Source organism: Odocoileus virginianus, chromosome 17 (assembly GCF_023699985.2).
Source record: "Odocoileus virginianus isolate 20LAN1187 ecotype Illinois chromosome 17, Ovbor_1.2, whole genome shotgun sequence".
NCBI lineage: Eukaryota > Metazoa > Chordata > Mammalia > Artiodactyla > Cervidae > Odocoileus > Odocoileus virginianus.
The window spans coordinates 7,310,493-7,332,188 of NC_069690.1; the positions used below are offsets into that span (position 1 = coordinate 7,310,493).

The 21,696-nt window shown below is 49.4% G+C and overlaps 1 protein-coding gene across 14 annotated transcripts in view; it reads left to right on the forward strand.

Annotated features, from left to right (window-relative positions):
* The window catches only part of MSI2 (musashi RNA binding protein 2), a 400,997-nt gene that overhangs the window by 138,690 nt on the left and 240,611 nt on the right, over positions 1–21,696 (forward strand). For all 14 annotated transcript variants that reach the window (XM_070478500.1, XM_070478493.1, XM_070478499.1 and 11 more), the window contains one exon: positions 5,852–5,944. In XM_070478500.1, coding sequence (XP_070334601.1) covers positions 5,852–5,944 — 93 coding nt within the window. The remainder of the gene's footprint in view (positions 1–5,851; positions 5,945–21,696) is intronic.

Consider the following 21,696-nt stretch of genomic DNA (forward strand, 5'->3'; position numbering starts at 1 on the left):
TTAGAATGTAAGTTCCAGCACTTTGCTTGTAGTATTATCTGTTGAACGAATGCATTAGGAAAATTCAGTTCAGTCGCTCAGTCGTGTCCGACTCTTTGTGACCCCATGAGTCGCAGCACGCCAGGCCTCCCTGTCCATCACCAACTCCTGGAGTTTACTCAGACTCCTGTCCATCGAATCAGTGATGCCATCCAACCATCTCATCCTCTGTTGTCCCCTTCTCCTCCTGCCCCCAATCCCTCCCAGCATCAGGGTCTTTTCCAGTGAGTCAACTCTTCACATGAGGTGGCCAAAGTACTGGAGTTTCCGCTTCAGTGTCAGTCCTTCCAATGAACACCCAGGACTGATTTCCTTTATGATGGACTGGTTGGATCTCCTTGCAGTCCAAGGGACTCTCAAGAGTCTTCTCCAACACCACAGTTCAAAACCATCAATTTTTCGGTGCTCAGCTTTCTTTATAGTCCAACTCTCACATCCATACAAGACCACTGGAAAAACCATAGCCTTGACCAGACAGACCTTTTTTGGCAAAGTAATGTCTCTGCTTTTTAATATGCTGTCTAGGTTGGTCATAACTTTCCTTCGAAGGAGTAAACGTTTTTTAATTTCATGGCTGCAGTCACCATCTGCAGTGATTTTGGAGCCCCAAAAAGTAGTCTGGCACTGATTCCACTGTTTCCCCATTTATTTGCCATGAAGTGATGGGACCAGATGCCATGATCTTAGTTTTCTGAATGTTGAGCTTTAAGCCAACTCTTTCACTTTCATCAAGAGACTTTTTAGTTCCTCTTCACTCTTTGCCATAAGGGTGGTGTCATCTGCATACCTGAGGTTATTGATATTTCTCCCGGCAATCTTGATTCCAGCTTGTGCTTCTTCCAGCCCAGCATTTCTCATGATGTACTCTGCATAGAAGTTAAATAAGCAGGGTGACAGTATACAGCCTTGACGTACTCCTTTTCCTATTTGGAACCAGTCTGTTGGTCCATGTCCAGTTCTGACTGTTGCTTCCTGACCTGCATATAGGTTTCTCAAGAGGCAGGTCAGGTGGTCTGGTATTCCCATCTCTTTCAGAATTTTCCACAGTTTATGGTGATCTACACAGTCACAGGCTTTGGCATAGTCAATAAAGCAGAAATAGATGTTTTTCTGGAACTCTCTTGCTTTTTCGATGATCCAGCGGATGTTGGCAATTTGATCTCTGGTTCCTCTGCCTTTTCTAAAACCATCTTGAACATCTGGAAGTTCACGGTTCACATATTGCTGAAGCCTGGCTTGGAGAATTTTGAGCATTACTTTACTAGCATGTGAGATAAGTGCAATTGTGCGGTAGTGTGAGCATTCTTTTGGAATTGCCTTTCTTTGGGATTGGAATGAAAACTGACCTTTTCCAGTCCTGTGGCCACTGCTGAGTTTTCCAAATTCGCTGGCATATAGAGTGCAGCACTTTCACAGCATCATCTTTCAGGATTTGAAATAGCTCAACTGGAATTCCATCCCATCCACTAGCTTTGTTCGTAGTGATGCTTTTTAAGGCCCACTTGACTTCACATTCCAGGATGTCTGGCTCTAGGTGAGTGATCACACCATTGTGATTATCTGGGTCATGAAGATGTTTTTTGTACAGTTCTTCGTGTATTCTTGCCATCTCTTTTTAGTATCTTCTGCTTGTGTTAAGTCCATACCATTTCTGTCCTTTACCAAACTCATCTTTGCATGAAATGTTCCCTTGCTATCTCTGATTATCTTGAAGAGATCTCTGGTCTTTCCCATTCTGTTGTTTTCCTCTATTTCTTTGCGTTGATCCCTGAGGAAGGCTTTCTTACCTCCTGGCTATTCTTTGGAACTCTGCATTCAAATGGGGATATCTTTCCTTTTCTCCTTTGCTTTTCGCTTCTCTTCTTTTCACAGCTATTTGTAAGGCCTCCTCAGACAACCAGTTTGCCTTTTTGCATTTCTTTTCCATGGGGATGGTCTTGATCCCTGTCTCCTGTACAATGTCATGAACCTCCGTCCGTAGTTCATCAGGTATTCTGTCTATCAGATCTAGTCCCTTAAATCTATTTCTCACTTCCACTGTGTAGTTATAAGGGATTTGATTTAGGTCATACCTGAATGGTCTAGTGGTTTTCCCTACTTTGTTCAATTTGAGTCTGAATTTGGCAATAAGGAGTTCATCATCTGAGCCATAGTCAGCTCCTGGTCTTGTTTTTGCTGACTGTATAGAGCTTCTCCATCTTTGGCTGCAAAGAAAATAATCAGTCTGATTTTGGTGTTGACCATCTGGTGATGTTCATGTGTAGAATCTTCTCTTGTGTTGTTGGAAGAGGGTGTTTGCTATGCCCACGTCCAAGGTAAGAGAAACCCAAGTAAGACAGTAGGTGTTGCGAGAGGGCATCAGAGGGCAGACACACTAAAACCATAATCACAGAAAACCAGCCAATCTGATCACGTGGACCACAGTCTTGTCTAACTCAATGAAACTAAGCCATGCTGTGTGGGGCCACCCAAGACAGACGGGTCATGGTGGAGAGGTCTGACAGAATGTGGTCCACTGGATAAGGGAATGGCAAACCACTTCAGTATTCTTGCCTTGAGAACCCCATGAACAGTATGAAAAGGCAAAATGATAGAATACTGAAAGAGGAACTCCCTAGGTCGGTAGGTGCCTAATATGCTACTGGAGGTCAGTGGAGAAATAACTCCAGAAAGAATGAAGGGATGGAGCCCACGCAAAAACAATACCCAGTTGTGGATGTGACTGGTGATAGAAGCAAGCAAGCAAGCAAGGTCTGATGCTGTAAAGAGCAATATTGCATAGGAACCTGGAATGTTAGGTCCATGAATCAAGGCAAATTGGAAGTGGTCAAACAGGAGATGGCAAGAGTGAATGTCGACATTTTAGGAATCAGCGAACTAAAATGGACTGGCATGGGTGAATTTAACTCAGATGACCATTATATCTACTACTGTGGGCAGGAATCCCTTAGAAGAAATGGAGTTGCCATCATGGTCAACAAAAGAGTCCAAAATGCAGTTGTTGGATGCAATCTCAAAAATGACAGAATGATCTCTGTTCGTTTCCAAAGGAAACCATTCAATATCACGGTAATCCAGGCCTATGCCCCAACCAGTAACACTGAAGAAGGTGAAGTTGAACGGTTCTATGAAGACCTACAAGACCTTTTAGAACTAACACCCAAAAAAGATGTCCTTTTCATTATAGGGGACTGGAATGCAAAAGTAGGAAGTCAGGAAACACCTGGAGTAACACGGAAATTAGGAAAGTTAGGTTAGTAAAATTTGGTGATTAGTGAGTGTAGGGAGAGATTTAAATGAGGTGAGGGTCTGGTGGAGCTTCACTGTGAAGGTGACCTTGACCCCCCAGGGAGACTGATGGATAAGCAGGGAGACAAGGGAGGAAATGAACAAGGAGCTAGATAAGGTGCCTGCCCATTGGCCATAGGAGCTCAGTGGTGTGGACACTGGTGGGATCTTCATAGAATGTCCTGATGTACAGTATATAAAATCTTGTTCATCTGGAAAAGATGAAAAAAATAGTAAAGGACAATTTTAAACACACGTGCTAACCACTGCCTGGCGGTTCCCAGCAGAGAGACAGACGAGAGTCATCAGGCCACGTGTCCCCAAGACAGTGGAGGACACCCGCTACGGCGGTGTTCCGGGTCGGGCTCGGTCCGCGGGCTCCGGTGGCCTGGGTCCTGTCTGGGAGCCCTGAGCTGAAGTGTGAGGGCCCGGGGTCAGGGAGCCTCCCCGTTGGGGCCGCCGGGCCCGCAGACTCAGGAGGGTTCAGGGTTAGCTGGGAGGTCTGGTAGAGGACCGCTGTGCAGCGCCCAGAGCCCAGCCTTGGGGGATACTGTCTGGGGTCACACTCAGACTGGAACACAGAAGCCGGCTCCCCAGCGCCTTTCACACTCCTTAGCACTGTCTGTCTTGACAGCTGTGCTCTCAGGCATCGCTCCACTGAGTGACTGTTGGGCTGGGTTGTTGGTTGTTGTTTTCGCAGACGTATATGGACGGGGGCAGACTAGGTGATAAGGGGTCCAGGCAGCCCCGCCCCTCAGACTTCGGCATCCTGCATCGACTTTTCAAAGACATGTGTGACGTGGTGGGTGGCTTTTCTTTCAATGTTCTCAGATTGCTCTCATTGATTTGGTTTTGGGTTTCAGTCTTGGTTTTCTTTGTATGTTCTCATCAAATATTTTTGTCCCCTGCTTGATGGAGGTGTAATTGACAAATAAAATGGTGAGATACTTAAAGTGTACAATGTGACGACTTTTGAAAAATGCTTTCATCTTGTTATTTAATGTTTGGCTGTGGCGGGTCTCCGTTGTTGCGCAGGCTTCGCTCTAGTTGCAGAGAGCAGGGCCTCCCGTGTAGCTGTGGCGCTCGGGCTTCTCGCTGTGGAGGCTTCTCTTGGAGAGCACACCTCTAGGGCGCTCGGGCTGCAGAAGTTGCGAGCCCCGGGCTCTAGAGCGCAGGTTCAATCATCATGGCGCACAGGCTTAGTCGCTTTGCAGCACATGGGATCTTCCTGGATCAGGGATTGAACCTGTGTCTCCTGCATTGGCAGGCAGATTCTTCACCACTGAGCCCCCAGGGAAGCCCTTGAACGTGATGATTTGATGTGTGTGTGTGTGTTGTGACAAGAATCTACTCATTGACTTAAGATGTTGTGTTTTTATTGTGTGTGACTAGCCTGGGGAGATCCTTTGTCCACTGACTTTTACATTTTTTATTTTGACATTAAACAGAAACAAAACAACCCCCAAACCCACGTAGCCTTAGTTTTCAGAATAAAATTCATCTTGTCTTTCACTCTCCCATGTAAGATTTTTGGTCCTGCTCTGAAGAGCTGGCATCACTGAACTTCCGCCTCCTTTTGCTTTGGGGCTGGTGGGACTTTGAAGGGGGACCATTTCAGAAGTTCATTTGTTTTTGTATCCACCAAACGTCGGGTGTGGGCGTCTATGTGCCTCGCCCTGTATTTGCACTGCAGGGAGACAGTCTCGGGGGGAGGGAAGGAGGGCAGGATTATCACTCACTTTAGCACCGAGTGGAAAGTAGCGAGTGTGTGAGCGTTAGGGGGCTCAGAAGTGAGAGACGCAGCTTTGGGTGGGGCGGCCAGATCGGTGTTGGCATTTTGGAGAAGAGTGTTGGATCTTGGAGAGTAGTCAGCTTGGCATGGAGGTACAGGTGTGGAGAGGCCTCCCAAGGGGAACCTGCGTGGACAGAGGTGGGGAGGCCTGGGGACCAGCTGGGCTTGGCTGGGTGTAGGACACGTCAAGGTGGAAGGAGAGAGATCCAGAAGGACAGGAACCCTGGGGGCGGGCTCGGGGGGCCATCCCTCCCAGCGCCTGTCCCGTTAGCAGACACCAGCCAGCACCCGGAATGGCTCTGGGCAGGCAGTCTGCACAGAGTTTTGAATTACATGTGAGTTTCTTATTGACACATTCTGTGGGTACTTTCTGGGCAGCGTGTCTTCATGCACATAGTTCTCCTTTGTTCGCGTCTCTTCAGTTTAAAATAGCTCTGACGTGTGACCTCACATCACAATGAAGCTGTGTGTTATGGCCAGTGAGGCTTTGAAGTCCACTCTCCCTCTGCATGAAATGCCAGCTTTCAGGTTGCGGCCTGAAGGCCTAAGGTATTCCTCGTGACTGTCTTTGGCATCCTGAGACATCTGAAGGGCCTGCTCTGAGTGACTGAGATAGTCCTCACCTCGCCTTCCTCTCTGGAGAAGTATGCAGAGAGGATTGTCCAATAGCTCAGTGAGCGTGGCTTCAGATAGCCAAGTTAACCCATGTCTTCCTCTTTTCATTTCTTGCAGATGGTCACAAGAACAAAGAAAATCTTTGTAGGAGGACTATCTGCTAACACTGTGGTGGAAGACGTGAAGCAGTATTTCGAGCAGTTCGGCAAGGTGAGTGGCGCGTGGGGCTGGGGCAGCCTCCTCTGTCCTTCGAAGTGGCTGCTGTGGCCCCTGCCTTTGCCACGACCGTGTCCTCCAGAGCCTCGTCCTTGGATTTGGCTGTCGAGATGGGAATGGGATTCGGCAGGAGCCGAGATGGAAGAGCCCAGCTTGTGGTGGGCATGGAGCCCTGTGTGCCGTCAGGAACAGACAGAGCGGCCTTTGAGTGCGGTTTCGCCGGCCTTGGTTGGTCGTGTGGGGCCTGGGCCGGGAGCTGACAGGAGCAGCGCCGGCTTGGGAAGGGACTTTGAGCTGGGAGTCGCAGGGCAGGAGCTCCCGCAGAAGCTGGTCTCTGCGTCTGCGCTGGGCCTTTCTGGAAGACGCACTGAGAGAGGAGGCTCCCTGGGGGCTGAGCCCTCCTCCCCTGTCAAATGCCTGAGGAAACCCAGGGAAGATGCTGGGCGCGAACCTGTCAGGATGTCCAGGAGACAGCAGTGCGATCATCCCCTGGGCTCTGGCGGGGGATTGAGCCGGGAGCGACTCAGGAGGCCCCAGAGGAGTCAGGAAACCGAGCATGAGAGTGTGTGTGAGAGTCAGTCAGTCAGATAGACAGACAGACAGACAGACAGGGTGCGTCACCGTGGGTGATTCATTCAGCCCCTTTCTGCTTGGCGGGGAGGCCCCACGGCCTTGGAGGGTGGCTTCTTCCTGAGGGGGGGCCCGTTCCTCGGGGGACTGTTTCTCCCGGGCCCCCACAGGGCGGCTTGGGGGTGCCGAGCCTTGCTGGCTGTCGTGAGGCGCCCCCCGCGGGCTCGTGCGTCCCAGGAGGCTGGCGGGTGAGTGGTGCGCAGGCCCGCCGCCTCTGTGTCTTTGAGCAGCTGTGGAGCTGGTCCTGGACCACAGGCGTGGACAGGCTGCTTCTGCACAGGCCTGTGTCGTGTGCCCCCGCCCCCATCGCAGGGCGGGTGTGTAAGAGGGCCGCCTGCCCAGGGTCCTGGAAGTCATGTCCTAAGCTCCGTCACTCGGCACACCCGTCACGCGTGCCCTGGGTGCAGAAAGGCGGCACGGCTGCCCACCCGCCGGCCTGCAAGTTCCATGCTTTCATTCGTTTGCCCGCAGTGGTGCCCAGCTGGGGGCCCATCTCCGGGAGAGGCCTGTCGTGGGCTCCTCTTGGGGAGGCGGGCTTTGATGCCTGGTTAGCCTGCTTCCTCTTTCTGGCGTTCGTCGGTCTCCGCAGCCTCCTTCCGCCCAGCCTTGCTTTCCGAGTGGCACTCCGCTGCCCTTCCGGGTCGGTTATGAAAGGCTCCTTCCCCACGGTACTGGCTGGCCTTGCCAGTTGGGGGCTGATTCATTCTGGCGGGTGTAAAGAATAGCTGAGTGTGCTGATGCCCATTATCTCGCTGCTCTTCAGAGCTGGTTTAGAGCGCCAAGGGGGATGGGTCCATCCCCCAGCCCCGCCCTGCCCAGGGAGAGAGATTGGAAATAATTTAACGAGACAAAACACAGCTTGCATGATGGAAGGCTCTGGAGTGCTGGCCCTCGTTGCTACCGTTTCCGCCTTTAAAACCAGGCTGGGGGGTAGTGTTTGCAAACACGAAGTGGGATTTCTTTTTCGAGCCGTAACCTGCCTTGCAATCTCACAGGCCAATTTGCGGGTGTCAGGAAAGTTGATGCTGCCCAGATGGGCTGTTAGAATATCCCTAACAGGCTCGTACTTGCCACATCTCCACACATGCCCGGCGCTGGCCTCTCCCTCTCTCTCCCCTCTCTCTCTCGCTCTATCTGTCCGTTGTCCTTCATTAGCACTTAGCGCTGTGACTCAGCCCGCGGGCTGGTGGCGGGGAGCGGTGAACCCGCAGCAGCGGCCATCCCTTCCCTGGGAACCGCGTCCTCTTGTCTGCAGACGGCCACAGACTGTCTTCCCTGACTTGGCACTCGCCAGATCTGAGGCCGCTTAGTTAATTTTGCAGTAATATCTGCGGATTCCAGCAGGATGCGTAACCCTACCAAGTGTTTCATTGAAGGACTAAGGAGGCCTTTGAACGTATCCCAGCCCTCACACTGTGTACGCTCATGTGTTGGTATCCTGGTGCGTCTCTGTGCTCTGCGGGTTAGCTGCGTCTGTTCAGAGAAGCTTGTTCCTTGTTTGGCTGATGGCTGGTGTGGCAGGGCCCACTGCCTCTCAGGATTCTGGCGTAATTCACTTGAGTCCAGAAGGATCCCAGAAGGGGAGACCCTGCTGCTGGGCCTCAAGGGCCGCGAGTGAGCCCTGCGCCTGTGAGAGGAATAACAGTGAACTGACAGACTGATTGAGGGAGACGCAGAAAGCACACGCACACGCTTGTGCAAGGTTTACTCACTCGCCTGTGCACACTCCCCACTGTGTCAGCTCGTCTGGGGCTCTCTCCAGTTGGTTAACTGCGCATCAGGAAGGTGTAATTTAGTGAATAATTTAGTGAGCGCGTGTTAAGTGTTGGATATGGGCCAGGTCTGGCTTCCCTTGTGGCTTAGACTGTAAAGAATCTGTCTGTAATGCAAGAGACCCAGGTTTGATACCTGGGTCGGGAAGATCCCCTGGAGAAGGGAATGGCAACCCACTCTAGTATGCTTGCTTAAAGAATTCCATAGACGGAGGAGCCTGGCCGGCTGTAGTCCATGGGTCTGCAAAGAGTTGGACATGACTGAGCAACTAGAACTTCCACTTTCTTTCTTCCATGGGCTAGGCCACTGACTTACATTATCTCACTTAATTCTTCTCTGGGGTGCTGGGGGGGGGGCTGCCCATAGATAGAGTCTTGGTGGCACTGTAACTTTGACTCAAGGTCACAGCCTCCTGAAAGGTCACAGACTTCCCCTCTAGGCTTGTCTAATAGCAGAACCCAAACTTTAGGCCCTGTTTCAACTGCTTACCGACCGTGAGATAGACTTAGGGCAGGGAGGGTGCCCAGCAGAGGCAGGGATGGTGGCCCCTCTGGGTGCCCAGGGGCTGTGCCAGAAACCTGTGCCTGCATGGCCTCCTTGCCTCTGCACAGCGGATTCGGGTGTCCCCAGCAGCCCATTTGCAGGGGTGGATAGCACAGGTCAGGGGGATGAAGTCTCAGCAAAGGTCACCCAGCTGAACCAGGCAGTGTAACAGCCAGAATGCACGCCCTCCTTCCTCCCAGTCCAGAAACTCCCGCCCCACCGCAGCCTCCGTTCAGAGTTTGCCGCCTTCTTTACGGTTTTCCCTCCTCGTCAGGCCTCTTTGCTCTCCCTCTTCCCGTCTTGCCCGAGGTGGCAGCTGTTCCGCTGTTTATTTCAGGTGGCCATCAGGATGGGGACGGCGGCTGTCCTGGGGCTGAGGTTGGGAGGGCTGAATCTGGCATTGCTGTAAGTGGAGTGGGTGCAGGACTGCACACCCAGAGTTTGAGATGACTCGCGTGGGAGGCTTGTCATTGCCTCTCGTGCTTTTCTCCTGCTTGCTTCCCAGAGATTTACAACCCGGCCCCCAGGTTAGGGGTGTTGCTACCTGTTTGTATTTAAGAGGAGACTGCGGTCACGGCAGAAGGGCTCTGCTAGCTTCGGTGCCGCTCTCACCCCCTGGGAAGTTATCCGGGGCCCCCTCATTGGAAGAAAGTAAGAAGAGGTACCCCAGACCTCATACTGGCCATGACCACGTGGGGACGCCGCTGCGGCGCCTTAACAGGCCGATTCTTCCCTGGCCTCAGTTTCTCGCCCAGGGGAGGGCGTGGAAAACTTGTAAAGGCTTATATAGTAAATAGTTTCCACTCTGTTACAGCTAACCCACTTCAGTTGTACAGAGCGTGCCGCTGTAGCCAACACACAAACCATTGCGTGGCTTTGTTCCAATAAAACTTTATTTATGAAAACAAGGTTGGTGCCCCATTTGGCCCATGGGCCATGATTTGCCAGCCTTTGTACTCGATTATTCCTAAGGTTGGTTTCAAGCTTGAAAATTGAATAATTTAGGAAGTGTTTAAGTAAACTTATGTAGGTAGATGGATAGATAGGTATCTGCGGTATCTATAGACTGTAACCAAGACAAGGTGTTATCAGTAGTAATGAGCATGATGTACTAATGGTAAGCAAAACCGCTGTAACCCTGGTAGAATTAACTTCTGCACTTCAGGATCCAGGGGCGATGAAGGGATTCTCTGCTTGGAAAAAGCTGGAATCTTCATCCTTTGAGTAAGGTCTGGGAAAACTGTAAACTATTTCCAGTTTCTTATTATGTGTGCTAGATCTAAATGAAGGCAGATGCAGGGTTGTGAGGTGGAGACGTCAGCGTGAATGTCTGTCCTGTGTTTCGCTGTTTCTGAATTAGAGGGTCATTTGCTTCGTGCTGAGGTTTTTAATGCATTAAAAAATCTGGTTCTCGGGGATGTCAGGTGAGGTGGGTGGAGCATCTCTGATGCAGATGGGGAAGCTGATGTTGAGAAAGGTCAGTAAGTCGCCCACGGCTGTGCAGCCTGCAGAGTCACTCATTTTCACCCAAGTTGCGCGTTTATAAAACCTCATCTCCCACTTTACCCCGGAGCAGCGCCCATCCTCAGAGGGAGAAGGTTCATTTGTCAGGAATGTTGATCTCCGGTAATTTATTTTACATCTTCAGGTTTCCTAGTGGACGTTATCTGTGCTGACGATTTCACGCCGGCAAGAATGATATCTATAGACCACTCTGAAAAATGGCACATCAATGATGCTCTCGATGCACGCATGCAAACCCCGACCATCGGTTGGGCTGTTAGGCACTGTTCCCCCCGCACCATCGTCCGGACGAGCCCAGCGTGGCGATTATTAAAAAGCCCTGGGATCAAAGCTGCTCCATGTTCCAGAGCTTCCTCCTTCTCCCCTTTAGGCCCCTCCTTCAAGTACTGGTTTCTAAAATTCTCACTTATAGGATTTGGGAGATCAAAAAGAGGCCTTTAAACTTAATGAATTCTCGGCTTCATCCCGGATGGAGCCGTTGTGCACCTTTCAGCCGTTCACCTCGACGAGAGGGCTGCTCGGTGCGGGCTCGCTAGGTAATTCTCACTTTATATAACTCTCTGAAAGCAGAGCAGCCCGCATCTGGAGGCTCCCAATTATACTTCACATGGTGAACTGTGTAATTAGTTTGGAAGACTTACGCTTAGTCATTGGTTTATCCTAATCGGCTTTGGCTTTCCCCACCAACAAAGTGAGCTTATTTTGCTAAGCTGAACCGACTCTGCACCCTTTGTTCCAGCCTTTTATTGTCTCATTCCTTTCATTCTGTTTTGCTGCCAAAGTTCTGTTTCATTAGGCCCACAAGTCATTTCCAATTCAGTGGTCTGCTACAATCCGGCCTTTATCACTGGCTGCCCTGGTTCCCATGTCCCTTCTGGGCCAGTGCCCGAGAGTGCGGGTTTGACGTGAGGGCTTTAACCCTTGCTGGGCCAGCCCCTCACCGTGGCCGATGGGAGGGCCAGGCCCCGAAGGAGAAGGAGGTCTGCAAAGTCCCCCTGTTTCTCATCGAAGGCGAGCCCCATGGTCATGAGACCGAAAGGGGCCTTCCAGCCCTAAGGGACGTCAGCTTGACTTAGAGAATGGTGCTAGAAAGCTTTGGCGAGGGGGGAACGTTCACCAGCTTGGAAAACAAGAAGGAGTTGTCTGCTTAACGGAATGAGGTCTCATCGATTCCACTCTTGTGGGGTCTGCCTCATCTCTTCTGTCTCCAGGTTTTACGAGCAGGCACGCTGCGGGTGCCCCCAGACGCCGCACGGATGTTCCTATTGATGCTGTGTGTGTGTGAGAAGGATCTAGAATAAAAAATATCTAAAGCCTTTGAAATGGGAAAGGCAGGAGATGTGTGCGAAAAGAAATAAGCAAGTCACTGTGTTCCTGAGAGCGGACTGTGATTTTATTGCTTCCTAAGGCAAGTCATAGATACACGGAGCTCTGGGAGGCATGTGGTTCTTTCCGACCAGGCCTGGAAAACAAAAGTCCTGTCTGTCCTTGGTGGGCTTCACAGCCCCCACGAGGCCAGCGTCTTCTGAAGTGGCTTGCACACACGGACTCCCTGCAAAGTGAGTGGTCGGCGTGCCGGGCGTGCCTGTCACCTGCGGGCCTTCGCTCTGGAGGGCCGGTGACATCCCTCGGACCTTGACTTCCAACTCCAGAGCGCAGCAGGAAGGGCCGTTGGCTCTCTCCTCCCTGACCAGCCATGCTGAAGGCTACTTGTGTGTTTAAATTTTCTTCCTGCAATAGCTCAGAACAAGGCCAACACTGTCCTGGTGCTTTATTAAATCTCTGGCTGGTTTGTGTCAGGCTCTGCCTTCGGACGTGTATCATGTGGGGGTGGGGGACTTGGTTTGCCCTGTGACCCCTGGCAGAGCTGCCGAGGGCGGAAAGTCACAGTTGGCAAACGGGACTCCTGCCTCCCCAGCGGGCCTGGGTGACGGCAAACAAACAGAACCCACAGGTAATATGAGCCTCGGGCTTTGCAGGTAAACCCTCTTACCAAACAGCTTTCTGTTTTCCTGGTCAACTTCTTCCTCCATTTCTGCTGCAGTCCGTGGAGGAAGTTGAGTTAGCAGCAGATTGATTGAGCACCCCAACCTCACTTGTCCTAAATCCTCTTTTTTTTTTTTTCTCCCCCTGCTTAAAAAAAGGAGCTCCTGAAATAGATGAGTGGGTTTCTAGGAAAACTTCCCATTTCCCTTTTAGTGTATAAAATATAGCCAGCTGTTGTTAGGCAAATGCATCAGACATTATTATTGCTCGGTTAACAGTGTTTTAAAATATACAAATAGAAAAATAGGATGCCTTCTGGATCACAAGCTGGGAAAACTTTGAGATTATGCTAACCGCATGCGTATGCGTAGAAGGTAGAGTAAGAAGGCCCAGACTTTCTGGCTGTGTGTTGGTCCCGTGTGTCCCAGTGTGGTTTAGCATCACTGAGTTTTTATAGGGGGCCCGGAGGAGGAGAAGCAGGAGAGCCCTTGGGCAGGAATGGGTTAATGAGCCTCGGGGAGAAGGGGTTTAGGGGCTCCTCCAGCTCACCTTCCCAGGGCCCTCCTGGCAGCTTGAAGACGTCACTTACAATGGAGCTGTTAGCATGAGAAAGAAGCCTTTCTCCCCCTGGATGTACTTCAGTGGGAACTGAAAGTGTCTGAGAAATCACGGTTCAAGCTTGTGCCAGTGGGCGCGAGGAGTGGTTCTTACGGAGGAGAAAGCTCAGTTCATTTAGACTTGGCATAGAAACCGGATCCCATTGTTTTGTTTAGTGAACACTGATACGGAGATTCCTGCCCACCCCTCGGCCCACCAATAGGGTACTCCATTACATGGGCTGCGTATGCTTTTCCTTTTTCTTTCTTTCTTTTCTCCCTCATTTTATCTCCCTCCCCCCCCCCAACCCCATTTTCTTTGTCCTCTGAGAATTAGTCTCTCTGTAGAAAGGCTGGATTTGTCAGGTTACCACCCTCTAAATTTTTACAGCTCTGTGTATTCAAACTTGGTGTTTGTGAATTAGCTGAAAACGGGCCGCCCATCGGTACTTTATTTACATTCGAAGCCAGAAGAGTGAGAGCCCCAGAGAAAATGTTAATATGCAGGCAGAGGCAGAAGGGGTGAGTTTCTGACTGTTGCTAACCTCACTGCTGCCTTTAAAACCAATCATGAGGCATACGGCTGATATTTAATAGCTTTTAGCTGATTATTTTTCTTCTCCTCCTCTTTCTTTTCTATCCAAGTTGACCTGGGTGTACTTGAGCGGAAATGAAGTCATCCAAATGCTGAATTAGAATAATCACAGGCCTCCAAGAATGAAATGGAAGCAGAGATTAAATGGTAGAGAGAAAGCTGGCATTAATAAGCAGCGGGAAAACTTTGCATAAAATAAATAGGAGATTTGGTAGATTGAATTTGTATGTGCGTTTTCCATTTTTTCCCCACTCCGTATTGTCTTCCTAGAGTCGAGTTGTTGGCAGAGTGGGATTTGATTTGCCTCAAGTCCGCATACCTTCTGCAGCCAGGGTGATGGTCTTTTCTTCTTCAGGGGGTATTTGTGCAACCAGGACGTTTCCAGGGTGGAAGAATCTGGGCAGAGGGGCCCTTACTGTGAAAGGTTGATGATTACTCGTGGCAAAGTGCAGTGGTTGGGCGTTGGTGGGGTGGACACAGATGGAAGATAACATACAGCAGGCAGACAATGAATATTATTGATGGATTCCTGATTGTAAGGAGAAGAACAGGGCTGAAAAAGGTAGGGTGACCAGACGTCCTGGTTTGCCTAGTACTGAGAGTTTTTTCAAGAGCTCAGGACTGCAAGCCAGAATAAATCGCTCACCCTAAATAAACGGGAGGTGGGAGAAGTTGAGACGCTTGGCCTGAAACTCCAAAAGGCATGAAACTTGTGATCGCCTCCAGCAGATTTAAGTATTCCTTCCTGTGTGTTCCAGAACACTTACTTTGTAACTGTTTACAGTTGGCACTCCTGATTTAATTTAGGCACTGCGGGCAGGGTCCCACATAGGTCAGCAAGCATAGTAAGTGGCATGAGGAGGGCAGGACAGACAGACAGACCCACAGCCCCAGGCAAGGGCGGCTCATCTGGATGTGGAGGGTAGGGTCCCTATGGGCTTCTACTTGGGGATTATTTCTGTGTCTTTTGAAAATAAAAATTTCTGCCCTTTGTAGCAAAAAAGTGAGTTTCTTGTAGTTAAAGAGCAAAATAAGGATTTAATTAGTTTCAAAACAAAACACCAGAATGGTTTGTTTACAGGAAGTCGTTTTTTAGGTGGTCTGTCATGGAAGATGTAATTTGTGGAATCGGATTAGTTGTAAATTAGAGATTTTTGGTTGTTGAGGTTGCTAATGGTCTTTTTATAATTGGTGGCAGAGGTAAATATTTTCAGACTTGCTTATTGTTTGTAGAGTGTTATTACTTGAAAAAAACCATTTAAGGTGCTTTTCCCTTCAGGAAATATAAATAAGAGTATGGAATGATCAGAGGCAGTCTTCCTGATCTTCTTATCAGCGTTCTTAGGGAACTGCTGGAGAGTTGGGTAAGCACCAGAGAGGGAAGTGCTGCGGTGGTTTGTGAAGCAGTTTGCCGATTCTGGTATTAAAAAAACAACTACAAAAGGTTTTCTCTTTTAAAAAAGACCACCCCAAATGTAAATCGGTGCAGCCGATTTACCATGGAAAACAGTATGGAGCCTCCTTTAAAAACTAGAGTTGCCTTAGGACTCAGCAGTCCCACTCCTGGGCATATATCCCGAGAAAACAATAATTCAAAAAGATACGTGCACCCCTATATTCATAGCAGCACTATTCACAGTAGCCAAGATGTGGAAACAAACTTAAATGTCATTGACAGATGAATGGATAAAGAAGATGTAGTATTGAATACAGTGGGATACTTCTCAGCCATAAAAAGAATGAAGTAATGCCATTTGTAGCTGCATGGATAGACCTAGAGATTATCATACTAAGTGAAATAAATCAGAAAGAGAAAGATAGGTATCATATGCTGTCACTTACATATGGAATCTAAACAGACATAGAGCGTGGACTTGTGGTTGCCAAGAGGAAGGGGACAGGAGAAGGTTGGATTGGTCATTTGGACTAGTAGATATGAGCTATCATATATAGGATGGATGAACAACAAGGTCCTGCTGTATATTACAGGGAACTATATCCAGTGACTTGTGATAAACCATGATGGAAAAGAATACGTGTGTGAGAAAGTGAAAGTCGCTCAGTCTTGTCCGACTCTTTGCGATCTCATGGACCCCCAGGCCATGGAATTCTCCAGGCCAGTATACTAGAGTGGGTAGCCTTTCACTTCTCCAGGGGACCTTCCCAACCCAAGGATCTAACCCAGGCCTCCCACATTGCAGGCGGATTCTTTACCAGCTGAGCCACAAGGGAAGCCCAAGAAAACTAGAGTGGGTACCTATCCCTTTTCCAGAGGATCTTCCTGACCCAGGAATCGAACCAGGGTCCCCTGCATTGCAGGCGGATTCTTTACCAACTGAGTTATCAGGGAAGTCCATATACATACATACATGCATATATATGTAAAACTGCATTACTTTGCTGTATACCAGAAACTAACACATTATAAATCAACATACTTCAATAAAAAAATAGAAAGGAATGCCCTATTTCCTTTATTGATAGATGTGTTTTAGGAGCAAAAAGGAGGATTTATTGATGTCATAGATCTCCATTCCAACTAAGTTGGCATATGTTCCGATTCAGAGATTGCAGTTCGCCCAGACTTTGCATGTGCCTTTTGACTTAGAATCGTCCCAGTGGCCCTGTGGGGAGGGAAGCCTGTCCCCGTTTGGAAGCCAGGACAGGAAGCCCGGGAGAGCGTGAACGACTTGTTCGGAGCTGCAGGCCGACGACGGCGGAGCCCGAGTGCAGACCCGAGCCCTGGCCAGGAGGCCTGGGCTTGTGGCTTCAGCACGGCTGCTGGGCTGGACCCCCCTCAGGGCTGTGGGCGCCGTGGCCAGAGGGGAGCTGGGCCGTAGGGTGTCTGTGGCACGTCTGCCAGGAAGCTGACTGTGACTTTATGGTGGTTTGTTTAAAACATATATTATGTTAGAACAAATATTATGGCCTGAACTGCAAAATTTGCATAGTTGTTTTTGAAAAACCCTGAGACTTGGAGACATTTCAGGATCGCTGCTGGCTGCAATAGACTCTGTCCCCCGTCGTTCTGGGCTGTCTCGGGATTTTCTTGACATTACTCCTGGTAAGGAGCTCTTAGGTAGAAACGCTGAGAATCAATACTGTGTAGCGTAGGGGTTGGCATCTTTTTTCTGAACAGGACCAGATAATAACTGTTTTCGGTTTTGTGGCCCAGATGGTCTCTCACAAGCACTCAACTCTGCCATTGTAGCAGGAATGACAGCAGTCATCGACGGTATGAAAATGAATGGTTGTGGCTGTGTTCCAATAAAACTTTATTTACAAAAAACAAAGGGCTGCTGGATTGGGCTTTAAGCCAGAGTTTGCCAACCTCCTGGTTTTGCATATTGCCTGGTAATAAGGGCATAGATTTTTTTTTTTTCTTTTTAATAGTTAGACTGACTGGTGTCAAATCCCAGCTCATCTATTTATTAGCTCTGAGCAAGCCATTTCACTTCTTTCTACCTCAGTTACTTTATCTGTAGGATGGGAATGAGGATGGTACTTAAACCACACAGGATTGTCATGATTCATAATTGAACTAAGACATACATTGTTCTTAGCATCCTGCCGAAACTAAGTGCATGATAAATGGTAGAAAGATGAGCTCCTGTTAGTTTCATCCTCTTAAGACCCAGGCAGTCAATCCTAAAGGAAATCAACCCTGAATATTCATTGGAAAGACTAGCTGAAGCTCCAGTACTTCAGCCACCTGATGCAAAGAGCTGACTCATTGGAAAAAAATCCTGATGCTGGGAAAGATTGAGGACAGGAGGAGAAGGGAGAGACAGAGGATGAGATGGTTGGATGGAATCATCAGCTCAATAGACACGAGTCTGAACAAACTCCGGAAGATGGTGAAGGACAGGTCAGGCTGGCATGCTGCAGCTCATGGGGTTGCAAAGAACCGGACATGACTCAGCCACTGAACAAGACCCAGGTTCAGCCGCTAGAGGTGCCTTTCCAGTGCTCCTCAGCCGTTGCCCCCTGCCACCTCCCCCAACCCCCATACCTGTCGCTCTCATCTGTCCCGTGGGTGGGCTTCCCACTCAGTTCTTCAGTCTCCTTGGGGATAATGCAAATTGGAAGTCTTTCCTGGATCCTTTTTGCCTGAAGATGAAGACTGCGTTTTGTGTAGTTTTCAGTGGCGCACACCTTGAGTTCAGTTCAACTACCCTGATGCCTTGAGTTTGTGAAATTGACTTCGGCTGCTCTGGCTTTGATGGAAAACATTGAACTGATACAGACGGAAAGAGAATTCTGGTTGGACCCTGCTGATGACTCTTTAAATTTGTTTGAATAAGTAAACTTTCATTTCAGCTGAGAAGAAATAGAAGATACTGTCTGGAAATTGTCCCAGTATCATTTAGCTGATGTTTATTAAGATATATTTGTATATTGATCCACTAACCTGTTTATTGAGCTTATTTAGCCTCTGGAGAGAGCTTTCCACATCCTCATTTAAGTTTTCTTCCCTATGTCTAATAAGCTTCATCTTTTGGTTTTCGAATTTATTGCAAATATTAAGGGGTGGGAGATATTAATTGACTCAATGTAAAGAGGAGAAAGGAAAAGCCGTAAAAGCAAAAATGATTTCAGTCTTAAAAAGTAGCATGTTGTAGAACCGTTTGCTGCAGGGAAACAGTCATTCTTCCTCGTTAGATCCGGAAGGCATCTCATCTGCAGCCTCGCACGTCATACATTGCACGTTGATTCATTCACCCGATCTTCTGAATGCCAGGCACTGAGCTGGGAGCCAAGGGGCACAGCCCTGAATGAAATAGACAAGATCCTGCTTACTTGTAGCTTAAGTTTTTGAGTCTGGCTGGGGAGCACAAGCCAAATTAGAATAACTGCAGATCGTCTCAAAAAGATAAACCAGGAGCTGGAATAACCCATAAGGGAGTATGAGAGAGGGGGGATCTTGGTTTATTGGGAAAAAAAGGTCAGGTTTGCCTACATTTACATGTAGCCTCTTCGCCCGAGTAGACTATAGATTCCATGGAGGTGGGGCGGGGTCTGTTTCCTCACTGTGTGCAGCCCCAGGATGGGCCCAGGGCTGGGCTGTAGTCAGTGCTCAGTAAATAGCGGTGGGATGAGGGGGCCCTCTGTGTCAGACGGCAGGGCTGTGCCAGAGAGTGGAGGCATCACAGTGGTGAAACTGGTTTTTTCTGTTTTAAAAAGGGGAGTTAGGAGAATGTATTCAATTACCAGGAGCATTTCCGTAAGTGGGCCCAATCTTTCCCCTGAAGTCAGGATAAAGGAGCTGTTTCCACCCTGCAGTAGAAGCTCGTGAGAATGGAGAGGCTCTCTGGGCAGGTGGAGCTGAAAGGGTCTCAGGCAGGTCTAGGTGTTGAGCGTGGCGCATAGCTGCTCTGGGGAAGGGACGGACGAGAGGAGGGTGAGATGGGGTCTGTGGTCTCCTGCTGCATCTAGCCCTGCTCCTCTTCTTTCTCTGGTCTGAGAAAAGCAGAGGGCCTGCTGTGTGGGAGCTGGCAAGCTGGCGGGACCGTTGTCTCGTGGTGGCTGGTGGGTGCTTGGCCTCTCCCACAGGTGAGGCCACCAGCTTCTCCTCGGACTTGCTGTTTTCTGATCAGCCAGGTTGAGGGGTGAGAAGAGGTCCAACAGCATTAAGCCAAAGCTCAGACATTTCTGATGCTGGGGAATCTGGCTGTGGATGGAGAGAATGTGGGTACATTTTTTCTCGAAAGAACAGAGGGATGCTGCTGGTGAGTTTTGCCTGGCTCTTGGGAATTGTCAGGATTGCATGGGATGGAACTGAATGATTCTGGACTTTGGACTCAGGTAGACCTGAGTTTTTTATTTTCTTGGACTCCAAAATCTCTGCAGATGTTAATTGCAGACCTGAAATTAAAAGATGCTTGCTCCTTAAAAGAAAAACTATGACAAACCTAGATAGCGATTAGAAAGCAGAGACATCACTTTGCTGTATAGTCAAAGCTGTGGTTTTTCCAGTAGTCATGTACAGATGTGAGAGTGGCACCATAAATAAGTCTGAGCACTGACGAATTGATGCTTTTGAACTGTGGTGTTGGAGAGGACTCTTGAGAGTCCCTTGGACTGCATGGAGATCCAACCAGTCCATCCTAAAGGAAATCAACCCTGAATATTCATTGGAAGGACTGATGCTGTAGCTCCATTACTTTGGCCACCTGATGCGAAGAGCTGACTCATTGCAAAAGACCCTGATGCTGGGATAGACTGAAGGCGGGAGAAGGGGTGACAGAGGACGAGATGGTTGGATGGCATTTTGGACATGAGTTTGAGCAAGCTCCAGGAGATAGTGAAGGACAGGGAAGCCTGGCGTGCTGCAGTCCATGGGGTCGTGAAGAGTCAGACATGACTGAGCGCCTGAGACCAGTGACAAGGCCTGAGTTTGAATCCAGATGCCGTCATTTGCTGATCGTGTTGTGCCCTGGAGCTGGCGATTCACTCTCCTGAGCCTCACTTCTCGTCTCTTTAGTGGGAATAGAAAGTCATTTATGTGGGGGAGGGGTGTTGTAGAGAACTAAAAGAGACAAGTTGGCCCAGTGTGTCTACTCGGTGAGAATCTCCCCTCTTCCCATTCATATTCTCTCTCTTTTTCTTTCTTTCATCTACCCCCGTCCTTCGCGTGTCTGCAGCCCCCTGACTGCTGACCTGCCGGGTTCACTCCCATCCTGTAAACTCCCCCGCCGTGATCTGCAGGACGCACTGCCTCCGTCCCACAGGGGCGGCTTTCAGTTGTTTAGGGACTCCTTTCCAGGCCCCTCCCAGCCTCTGCCCTCCTTCCGCAGCTGTCAGTTCCGTGACGAAACCCGAGCCACACAAGTCCTGCGTCTGAGATCCTGCTAGGTTTAACCCAGCTGGAGCTACTGTTGGGGGGAGGCCCATGGGAGGATTTGGCTTTTTTTCCTCTTATGCTAATGAAGTGAATATGGCAAGGAGTCACAATATTTTCTTTCCAGGCAAAGAAATGTTGTAGTAGGAGAAACAGCATGCAGGGGAAGCAAATGTGATCTTACTGGATTCTCTCAAGGGAGGAATAGGACAAATTGTCAGCGTCTGTTGAGAAGATAATGCTCTCACTATGATAAATGCCAAGTTTCTATTGAAAACCACCATCTTAATGGTGACATCCCTAGAACTTGGTGCGTGCCTGGCACCAGAGGCCGTCAGCGCAGGAAAGCAGACATTTGTAGGGTGGTTATTTGTGATGAGAAATCAGTTTAAAGCAAATGAGACCAGGCATTAAAAATGCTTTATAGAGCTAACTTGAGTGCTCCATTGCGGCCTGCACTTAAAACACACCTATGGGGAGACGTCCACCCTCAATAAATATTTCTTGCATATGACTTAGATTAAAGGAGCACGCGGGATTGGAAAGCCGCCTGAAATAATTTCCCCTCCCATAGGAAGCAGCTGCTGTAATTCACTTGCAAGTTATTTCAGACAGCCTGTTCTGATAGAAATTTCTGCGTTCTTCTCGTGGATTGGCATTTTTCTAGAACTGTCTGTTGTAGCGCCGTTTCTGGATAAGGGCATGTCTGGTGGTATGTAATTCAGTGCCGCTCCCTGGAAGGGCTTCTCAGCTGTTGGTTGCCTTTGGGGGGTGCTGTATGCTGATTTGTCCAGGCCTCTGCAGTGTAGCTGGGCTGCCTCACTCAGGGAGACCTGCGGGTTAGTGGGGGGCAGGAGGGGTGCTCCTAGAAGGCTAGAGAATTCAGGAGCTCTAAGGAGGCAGGGCCGGGCTTCCCTGGTGGCTCAGATGGTAAAGAATCCACCTACAATGCAGGAGACGCAGGTTCAATCCCTGGGTCAGGAAGATCCCCTGGAGGAGGGCATGGCAGCCCACTCCAGTATTCTTGCCTGGAGAATCCCATGGGCAGAGGAGCCTGGTGGGCTGCAGTCCATGGGGTCACAAGGAGTCGGACACAACTGAAGTGACTACGCATGCAAGGATGCAGATCCAGTCAGGACCTGGGCTGGCTAGGGACCATGCAGCCAGCTGGAGACAGAGGAAGGTCTCCATCAGCTCAAAGGCCCAGAGAACCCTTCATTCATTCAGCATCCTGATGCCCACTCGGTATTAGGCACTG